Raw genomic sequence first — 10707 nt, 5'->3', positions numbered from 1 at the left:
CAGCCACTTTATTAAGTACACCTATTTAACTGCACCTTAACGCAAATTGCTAATCAGCCAGTCACGTGGCAGCAACTCAGTGCATTTAGGTATCAAGACATCAACTGAGCATCAGAATGGGGAAGAACGTGATTTAAGTGACTTTGAACGTGACATGGTTGGTGCCAGACGGGCTGGTCTGAGTATTTCAGAAACTGCTGATCTACTGGAATTTTCAAGTACAGCCATCTCTAGGGTTTACAGGGGATGGTCCGAAAAAGGGAACATATCCAGTGAGCAGCAGGTCTCTGGGTGAAAATGCCTTGTTGGTGCCAGAGGTCAGAGGAGAATGGCCAGACTGGTTCAAGATGATAGAAAGGCAACAGTAACTCAAGTAACCACTTGTTACAACCAAGGTATGCAGAAAACCATCTCTGAACCAACAACACGATGAACCTTGAAGCAGATGGGCTACAGCAGCAGAAGACCACACCAGGTGCCACTGCTGTCAGCTAAGAACAGGAAACTGAGGCTACAATTCACATAGGCTCACCAAAACTGGACAATAGAAGATTGGAAAAATGTTGCCTGGTCTGAACAACATGAAACAACATGAAAGCATGGATCCATCCTGCCTTGTATCAACGGTTCAGGCTGGTGGTGGTGGTGTAATGGTGTGGGGGATATTTTCTTGGCACACTTTGGGCCAAATGTGTATGGCCCCCTGCTGACCATGTCCATCCCTTTATGACCACAGTGTACCCATCTTCTGATGGCTACTTCCAGCAGGATAACGCACCGTGTCACAAAGCTCATATCAACTCAAACTGGTTTCTTGAAATGACAATGAGTTCACTGTACTCCAGTGGCCTCCACAGTCACCAGATCTCAATCCAATAGAGCACCTTTGGGATGTGGACAAATCTGCAGCAACTGCATGATGCTATCATGTCAATATGGACCAAAATCTCTGGGGAATGTTTCCAGCACCTTGTTGAATCTATGTGATGAAGAATTAAGGCAGTTTTGAAGGCAAAAGAGGGTCCAACCTGGTCCTAGCAGTTGCTAGTACCAGGCTAGGTAGCGTAAAATATGTAAGTGTACTAACAGAAGTATCCAATTTGAGACACAGCCATGGTCTTTTATAAACTGATGTTATGTCATAATATGCAATCGTAAAAAGAAAGGCACATTCTGGTCTAAAGTAATGTTTCTACCATAAAGCAAGGACGAGTGCGCAACAAATCAAAAATAATTTACTACAGTGTTCAGTGTTTCGATGGCTATTTCTAATGAAAACAAAATAATATCCTTTTTGCTTTGACAACATAATACATTTACAAACCTTGACTTTTGCAAAGACCAGCCGATTAATTGTTGAAAAATCTGAGGAAGACTTTTAGCACTACTGACAAAAGACAGCGAGCACAAGGTCGTATGTAAACTACTAACTGTGAAGGCATCCACTAGATTCACGGCCACATTTCATGGACGGCAGGACCAAGTAATTTTCTCCCCACACAAGAGAATCATTGTGGCCTATTCAGAAACACATCTTTCCATTTGACAAAGCAGCAGTTAGGCAGAAATCCTTCGAGTACGCTGAAACAAATTCACACAACACAAATGGGATCATATACCTACTTATCACTGACTTCATGTAAGATACTTGTTGGAGTTGCTGAGTCTCTCAGGCATCAGGTGCAAGCTTATGCCTCAACAAGCTTTACCACCTTTGTCAGCACCTGAGTTAAAATCCTCTGAGACAAGAGGCAACACAGGCAAGAAACACTGATCTTAAACATGTCAGAGGCTGAATGTTCTCTACGCCCAGAGAAATGACCTTTTCAGCAATCACAGCAAGAATTTCTATTTTTGAATGTACTTTTCTATTTTGATCTGCAACCTCTATAAACCCTTTCCACTGAGAGTTTCACTCTCAGACTGAGAGCAGGATTGGTTCACTTTTCTAGCAATTATTGCTTTATGTAAAGTATTGGGACTAATGTGAGAGTTCTGCATGATGCATTGGGTACATTTTTAGTCATCTAATTTTGGTAATATTACAAAAAGCAGCCAATTTTGACCAGTCAGTCATTCTCTGCATTTATTTTCTCAGATTTCTTCCTTTTTATGTTAGACTTGTTTTACATAAAAGAAGGCATCCTTACCAGGGAAAAGATATTTGACAGTGTTGTGCAAACATCCAATTTCTACATTTAACTTTAAGTAAGTGGTTCTGTTCTCTTAAGTGACTGTAGACTGTCAGACAGAAGTTAGCCAGGAGAGGCCCTAAGTGTTTTTAGATGACTGCATTATGGTGCTACATAATGAGCAAGCCCAAATGGTGAAAACTGGAAGTTATTGCAATGAAAAAATAAATGTAGAAAATAAACAAGAGACCACTTTGTGATGGGATCAAATCAGCCGCAATATGGCAATCAGTGACTTAAGACATATATGGGCCGAGAGTGTAATGTTGGGGGAGTCAAATCCATAATTCTAGGTCAATGTATTGATGATGGCACGCGGCCATGAAATATTATCATGGCAACTCATAACGTGACTTAGTAGTATGTATGGCTCCTGTGTGCCTGTATGCACTCTCAACAACATCTGGGCATGCTCCTGATGAGTTGGTGGATGGTGTCCTGGGGGATCTCCTCCCAGACCTGGATCAGGGCATCAGTGAGCTCAATAGTCAGTGGTGGTACTTGGAGGGGTCACATGCACTGATACATAATGTCCCATAGGTGCTCTATTGGATTTAGGTCAGGGGAACAAGACGGCCAGTCAATGGCATCAATGCCTTCATCATCCAGGAACTGCCTACACACTCTGGACACATGAGGCCGGGCATTGTCCTGCACCAGGAGGAACCCAGGGTCCACTGCACCAGCGTAAGGTCTGACAATCTCTTTGAGGAGTTCATCCTGGTACCTAACAGCACTCTGGGTATTGTTGGCTGTGGCATGGAGGTCTGTGCGATCCTCCAACAATATGACTACCCAGACCATCACTGACTCAGTGCCAAAACAGTCATGCTGGATGATGTTACAGGCAGTATAACGGTCACCACGGCATCTCCAGACTCTTTCACACCTTTCACACGTGCTCAGTGTGAATCTGCTCTTGGCTGTGAAGAGAACAGGGCGCCAATGGCAGACCTGCCAATTCTGGTGTTCTCTGGCAAATGCCAGTCGAGCTGCACGGTGTTGGGCTGAGAGCACAGGTCCCATTAGAGGACGTCAGGTCTTCATGCCACCCTCATGGAGTCTGTTTCTGACAGTTTGGTCAGAAACATGCACACCAGTAGCCTGCTGGAGGTCATTTTGTAGGGCTCTGGCAGTGCTCCTCCTGTTCCTTCTTGCACAAAGGAGCACATACCGGTTCTGTTGCTGGGTTGATGCCCTTCTACGGCCCCTGTCCAGCTCTCCTCATGTAATGGCCGACCTGATACGTCCTCCATGCTCTTGAGACTTTGTTGGGAGACATTGCAAACCTTGTGACCACATGGATGTGCCATCCTGGAGGAGCTGGACTACCTGTGCAGCCTGATTAGGCTGCAGGTACAGCCTCATGCTTCCAGTAGTGACAAGGACACCAGCAGAACACAAAACTAGAGAGGAATCAGTCAGGAAGGATAAAGAGAGAGCAACTGTCTGTGGCCACCACATGTAAAACCATTCCCTTTTTGGGGGTTGTCTTTCTTTGGTCTCTCCATTGCACCTGTTGTCGCTTTCATTTGTGCCAAAGCAGGTGAAACTGATTCACAATCACTCATTCTTCCTCAATGGGCAGATTGATACCCCTGAAGATTAACTGACTTGGTGTTATTTTTTGAGCAGTGGATTTACTCTCCTATAGGGAATAAATCAGCAGTGTGAACATGTTTTGGACTTTGGAGGTGAACAGACAGCCCACATGCCCTGTGCAAACAAAGCCGTTACAAGACAAAATACTTGGGAACCAAGACAAACCTAGCTGGCATCTCACCTCCCTTACTTGTTGCTCTCACTTGCTCAGACAAACACTCAGCAAAGCACTCAAAACAGCATCTGTGGTAGCTGCAGCTGCTACAGGTGTCTCCAGGACCACATTTTGCCATGTCCGCCACACACATATGCAGCAACATGCCAAATGCATAAGATGATCTAATGCATAATTTAGTTTAATAGGCCTTGAATACATTTTTTAAATTAACTGTATACAGAAAACTAAAAAACCAAATGTCACAATAATAGTGATGAATACTTGGATACATTTTGACAAAGTGTGTTAAAATAATTATCCTAGAAGTGCTGTCACTCTCACCTTTTAATGGTAATTGGATATTTATTTATATATTTATATTTAACTGAATATTTACACATGCTCTCTGCTGCTTGATGAAGTCTTCTCCAGCAGCTGCATGCCCTTCAGCTGTGCTTGGTAAATATTGTGATGTAAATGGCTTTGGTTTTGTCAAAACACCCCCAGACAGCATCTCACCTGCTGGCATCGCTGGTCACATCAAACACCTCAGTGGACCTCGACAGTGTCTCTCCTCATTATGTAAATGTCAGCAAAGGCAAAAACAGTGGGACAAAAGGGGCAGTCACCTGATTTTACATGACAATTTAATCTCCAAGAACAGTAAACAAACACTGGCTGTGTAGTAAACATCCAAGCCTGCTATGAAAAATTAAATATCATCTGTGAAGTGTTGCTGCCCTCTGCTGTACAAACCCTAAATGACCCACTGCAACAAGTAGACCAACATTTTTCGGTTGATGGAATAGCCATAAATGTTCCCACGATCAGTATTCTGATTGTTTGTTTCATCCGATCAGTAGTTCATAACTTAAAAATATTAAGTTTCTGATGATATGAAATATGATATGACACGGTAAAAGCCACAGATCTTTAAATTTCAAAAAAAGTTTGCCGGTTTTGTTTGATAAGTGACTTAAATGATTAAATTGATTAGTAAAGTTGTTGCAGATTGATTATCCAATGACTAATCACTTAATAGTGTACACATAATATATTTGCATCTGTAATGAACTAACTTCATCTTCCCATTTGTAAATAATAATCCATTTTAAAGCATAAAAACTAAATTAGAAAACTGTAACTAAATTTTTCTTACGTAAATTATACAGTAATTCATTGTAAACTTTTAAAGGCTACTGTATTATATTGTAATCCACAGCACCTGTGATCTAAGTCCAGAGTTTGTTGCATTCTTGAACATCAGAATTTATTTAAGAGGTGCACTGCATCAAAAACGTTACGCCGCTAATCACTTGAACTGTTTTTACTTCACTATGTTAAAGCCCTGAGACCTTTATCGTAAGGTTTACTAAAGATGCTGCTTGAGAGCCAAAACATAATGTATGAAAACAAAGATGCTTCAGTATTCTCACTCTCACAGTTGCTGTATTTTGCTGAATAAAACTGGCCCGAGCTCAGAAACTGCCTGCAGATTGTATCGTCTATCAACAAACCCTTCTGCTGAACAGCTGCATAAACTGTGATAATTCCACTTCACAACACTAAATGGACTGGCGGATTTGACTAAATAACAGGCTTCAGACTCTCAGTGTTAAGTGTGTCTTCAAATCTGAATCAACTGAGCAATTCACAATTCAGGGTGCATCATTTGAAATAATTTATTCAATATTCATATATGGTAATATAATGGTTCCATCATGATCGGCATATAAAATATGTACAGAGCGAAGCATTAGTAAAAATGACAGATCCTGCTGGGAAAGAATGTGCTTATATTGTAGAAGGCGGTAACATCTCAGCAACTTCCAAGGAGGATTTTCTTCATTTAACAATCACTGATCCTGGATATCGATGATTCCAGATGTGCAGGTTCTAGTAGATAGTTAGCACAGCTTGAAGTCTAAATGGTGGTCCGAGATTAAGAAAGGCTGCAATTGGACTGTTTGGACTCCCTCCCCTGAGCAAAGACAATAGACATAGTTAGAGACAAAGACTTATTAATCCTCACATACATTGTGCAATTAAAAATATATGAAAGGCAAATTTGTTTCTTCTGCCAAAAAAGAAAGTTCAAAGAGGATGGATTGCCATGACGACAGTGTACCTCCATGTGTTCCTGTTAGCATGCTACTGACGGCTAAGCTTTCCGGGTACCTGTTGTCTCTGCTGCTGACGTCTGTATTCTTCTTCACTGGCAGCAAGGGCCTGAGCGAGAGCCAGATCCTCCTGCTCCTGAGGGCTGAGGCACAAACACAAAGAAAACCTCAGACTCACACACTTATTGAGGAAAAAAAAACACACACAAAGTAAACTCGTGTGTTAGCCTCCCTATTATTATTTGTACAGAAGATTTGAAGACAATGTGCGTGACTCATATTGTGTGATTGTACTGGTGTTTGTCCTCTGATGTTTTACTTACAATTTTACTTGGTTGGAGTTTTAATGTTTTGCTTTTAATTAAGCAAAACCTTGTAACCTTGTAACCTTGTAAGTGCTACATAGATAGAGATAACTTTGGATTTATTATCAAGTTTGCTTAGTTTATTGGGATCCCTGTTAGTCTACTACACTCAGGTGACACCAAAACATTGCACAACATCTGTTTTACTTTAACAAAATAATCTCAATATATGAAAATAGTTGTGTTTTTCATTTTCTTCCCTGTCAAAATCTGTCCATCTCGTAGTTTAACATGTTTTACTGTCTGAACACACATTGATAACCTGGATCTTGATAGCCTTGCCGGCATTAGAGCACTGTATTTTCACTGAATCAGAGATTCATTCAACATTAGTTACTCTCCACATCTTCCTCACTAGTCACATGCACCTCCTCGTTTTAATACCTCACTGCTCCTCAGTTAGTGTTTTAAGCCGAAGGTCAGTGAGAAAAACACATTCCACTCCACAGCAGCATGCTAACACAAGTTTGTTAGAAGAAGAAGAAGTGATATTGAGCTGTTAACATGTGTCTGGGTTTTGATGAAGTTTACTCACGTCAAGGCCGGCTGTACTGTCGGCCTCGATTCAGCCAGAGACATCTCCAGAGCCCTTTGTAAAGCCTGCTCCTCCGTCTGCAATGACACACACTCATGTTTACATTTTCCTCACATCTGGGAGTTATTTTGTCAGATTATGTCATGTGAATAATGTGCATACCATTCCGGCCTGAAATGATGCTGATGGTGGTATTACATTCTGTGCTGAAACGGAAGTAGGAATCCGCTGGGTTGGGCTGAGAGGAAAACAAACAAAAAAAGTGAATTGTTATTTTTTTTCATCTACTTGAAAAAGTAATACGGCTGACCAGTTTCTCTGACGCATTTAAAATCAATACTGAAAATAAGTGTTTACCCAGTGCTGTGGCTTCTGTTGTTTGCACTCACACCATTAGATACAGGTCTAGAGTATCCCGAACCAGAGGCAGAGGTGGAGGAAGCACCCTGGGTCCTCATTACAGCAGCATGTCTGCACCCAAAAAAAAAAAAATAAAAAATAAAAAAAATCAGCTATTCTTCCTGCAATATTCAGATGGATGGACAGCATTGTCTGAAGATGGAGTATGACTGTACCCACCCTGATTTGGACAGTGGTTTCCCATCAGTTTTACAATCATGGTCTAGTGGGTGCCGGTGTTTAAGACAGTAATTTAAATGACACTGGTCACAGGTCACTCGCATCATTTCCTTCTGCTTACAGCCTCCTTTTGAACATTTGTTTGTGAAAATCTGAAAGAAAAAAAATCTTGTTATTACTATTGTTTAGATTCTAACTTGTTGTAAGGTGAAACTCCGCAGTTTTATATTAACCTTTCTCTTTCTCTGTGCAGGGTCCGATTTACAGTCTCGATCGATGTGCTCTCCAACTTTAATGTCAGGCATTTCTCCTCTCTTGATAGGAATGGGGATGTTGCACAAAGGGCATACCGGGACTTGGATGTCCTACAACAAGAAGAAAAAAAAACAGTTGTAAAACTGGTTCACAGATCCTCAGAAAAGGACGGCATTATCATGACTACTGATGTCAGGTCAGACCTTAACAATATAAAGTTAAACAATATCAGGACACAGTAGTGAGAAATATCATATTGTGATGTAATGCATCCTGATATCATTATTACCTAGACAGAAGATAAATCATTCTCCTTAGGTTTACAGCGATCAGGTTTGGTTCAAAAACACAAGTTAAAGTGTGATTTAATTGTACTGTACATATATACACTACATCATAAAAACGACCTTAATAAATGGCCTGCTAATTTTGGAACCTTTGAATATGAACTTAATACAACACTGTAAACATAGTACAGAAGTTGCAGTCAGTCAAATTACCTTTTTGTAGGACGACATGCATTTGTGATTTGCATAGGTTATGTGGTCCTTGCAGAAGATCTCTTGACAGGCATCACATTTCATAGGAAGAAAATCTGCAATGTCAAGTAAGGTGTTATGTTTAAGAATCAAACTTAGTTAGGAGAATAAGCAAGCAGGATATTATCATCTTACAACCAAACAGCACTCACCTAACCGTTTGCAGGTCTTCTCAGAGCAGTGCTCTCCCAAATCTGGAAACTCCATCACTAAGAAAAAAGTCTACAGCTGACAGTGGTGAAATCTTAACAATCTGGGAGGAGGAAGAGAAGAAATGTTAAGTGATAGATGAAAGTCTGCCTGTATGAGCACTGGAAAAGGTCTTAGTGGATGCTAGCAAACGTTAGCTATAGAATTAGCTGTGTCATTCACAAGTTGACATTACATGCTGCTAGTATCTTATCAGGATTTCTTACAGCATTAGCAATTCGTTTTTAATTTTACTGAGAAGTAATGCTGGTTTTGGTGTTCAGAAGTTGTCTTGGTCCTGATAAACTTCATGTTCTGAGTCCCTACAAAGAGGTTGCTAACCTGCTAGCTAGCTAGGCCAAGCTAACTTATACGATTAGGGTGGTTACATAACTGGCTCCAGCTCAAGTAATATATCGGCTTTATGTTGGTTAACAACTTAAAGGCAAACAGACATAACTATACTGTGGCCAAATCATAGTAATGCCATGTTTTGAAATCGCAAACCTTTATTAACAATTAGCTCAGCGGAAATGCTAGCTCCTAACTAGCTTGTGTGTTGTTCAGCAATAAGCCAATGATGTAACTATCGTCTATATCATATGACGACTGTACTGTAACGTTACTTCACGTTCTCTGTTTTAAGGCTAAACCTCCTGAATAAACACAGTAGATATCAAATGCTAGCATACAGTTGTTGTTTGTCACCGTTAACCAAACTGTACTTTTAGCTAACTAACATAGCTACTTGAATTGGACAGCTAATCTCAGCTCTCGTTTAATTTCTACTCACCAAATCCCGCTTTCTTCTTTGCACAGTTATATTGCAGTAGGATCCAACGATGTTATCTCGAGTAATCCAGATTAATTCCGATTTATCGTGCCTTCCTGACAGCAGTGTAACCACAGATCCCTGAGCACCACTGCCTGTTTTCTACTGACCTGTCTGTTTTCATCAAGTTTTGATGTGTCACGCACGCTCCGCCCACGAGAATGGTGTAACACTACGTCACGAAATAACTCGTCACCTCAGGTGTGGTTTTTTTTAGACGGTCACGAGAAATAACAAGAAAGATCTAGAATATTAGTCATGCCTAAATGGTTCAGAAAGATCCAGATTTTTCATCTCTACAGATTGGTATCATGCGTTTGACATTAAGCGTTTGCTACTGTGATTTTACTTTATGTACAAACTACAATGGCGGATTTTATTTTATTTGCCAAACACCTCCCTATCCTTGCCTCCTTCTCTGCAAAGTTACATCATGTAGACACTGAAAAATACAGCTGTGTATTTGGGTTTTATTTTTGAAAGCTCATACCGGAAGTGTTATTTAACATTACATTCATTGAATTAACATGCAGCCATATGCATGTAGAATAATGAGTGTTTGCTGCCCTCCAGTGGTCCAAGTGGGGAACTGCAACACATTAAATTAGTCCAGCATGAGTGCACATATGATAGCTCCTGTCAATATTTTTCTGATTAAAGTAACCAAGCTTAAAGGGGACACCACCCAAATTAAGTATTCCAATTATGTTGTTTCCATGGCCTAGGAAAGCTCAGTCCATAGGTACTTGCATTGAGAACCAGAGGGTCTCCAGCTCAAGTTCCCTTCCACACCAAATATGGAGTGTGTGGACTGGCAGCTGGAGCGGTGTCAGCTCACCTCCTGGGCACCACTGAGGCACCCCTGAGTAGGGCACCGAACCCCCAATTGCTCGGGGTGCCTTTTCCTCTTCTTCTTCTTCTTCTTCTTCTTCATTCCCCAGTGTGTCTTAGTATCATCTAGAGCATCTGTCGCTATTAATTTTCTATGGAGCACCTCCAGACTTTATACTCTACGAAATCACAAGTTTTAGCACTATAGTTTTTGGATCTTTTCTAATATTTTTGGACTGTATAAGACCATAAGAATATCATATATTATGAATTTTGAAAATGGATGTCAATCAGAAAAGAATGAACAATCATAAAATGACGTCATTGTTTGCAGTTGCAACAATGAGAGTCTAATCTCACATTATTTGATCGCAGATAAAAAAAAAAAAAAAAAAAAGACTCGTCTTTTAGTAAAAGTCATATTGGTTTGTCTCACATTTTTAATCAGTTATGCATATTTGTGCTTGTAACATATTTTGTAAAGTAGAGTGGTCTTTACTGGCTCCCTTTG

At 40.5% G+C, this 10707-nt stretch overlaps 1 protein-coding gene across 2 annotated transcripts; it reads right to left on the bottom strand.

Moving 5' to 3' along the window:
• Positions 1-5608: 5608 nt before the first annotated feature.
• On the bottom strand, positions 5609-9509 carry zfand2a (zinc finger, AN1-type domain 2A). 2 transcript variants are annotated; one of them, XM_049561351.1, is made up of 10 exons: positions 9327-9509; positions 8497-8597; positions 8306-8400; positions 7784-7915; positions 7551-7702; positions 7329-7442; positions 7134-7209; positions 6972-7048; positions 6080-6214; positions 5609-5932 (listed from the first exon to the last, which is right to left on the bottom strand). In XM_049561351.1, the coding sequence occupies exons 2-9, from the start codon at positions 8549-8551 to the stop codon at positions 6103-6105; spliced, it is 813 nt and encodes a 270-aa protein (XP_049417308.1). In that variant the 5' UTR covers positions 8552-8597; positions 9327-9509; the 3' UTR covers positions 5609-5932; positions 6080-6102. The 2 variants fall into 2 exon arrangements, with proteins under 2 accessions (XP_049417308.1, XP_049417307.1); XM_049561350.1 differs by having other exon boundaries at positions 6130-6214; positions 9327-9508.
• Between the last annotated feature and the right edge of the window lie 1198 nt (positions 9510-10707).

This window comes from Epinephelus fuscoguttatus, linkage group LG19 (genome assembly GCF_011397635.1).
Source record: "Epinephelus fuscoguttatus linkage group LG19, E.fuscoguttatus.final_Chr_v1".
Lineage (NCBI taxonomy): Eukaryota > Metazoa > Chordata > Actinopteri > Perciformes > Serranidae > Epinephelus > Epinephelus fuscoguttatus.
This window is presented reverse-complemented; position numbering and strand designations above follow the sequence as displayed.

What these genes read in the sequence shown, in the direction of transcription:
- zfand2a (XM_049561350.1), bottom strand. Translation starts at nt 8,551, where the DNA reads ATGGAGTTTCCAGATTTGGGAGAGCACTGCTCTGAGAAGACCTGCAAA. An exon ending in GCATGTCGTCCTACAAAAAG is followed by an intron (nt 7,916 to 8,305) that starts GTAATTTGACTG and finishes TTCTTGTTGTAG; the next exon opens with GACATCCAAGTCCCGGTATG. An exon ending in AACAGAAGCCACAGCACTGG is followed by an intron (nt 7,210 to 7,328) that starts GTAAACACTTAT and finishes TTTTCCTCTCAG; the next exon opens with CCCAACCCAGCGGATTCCTA.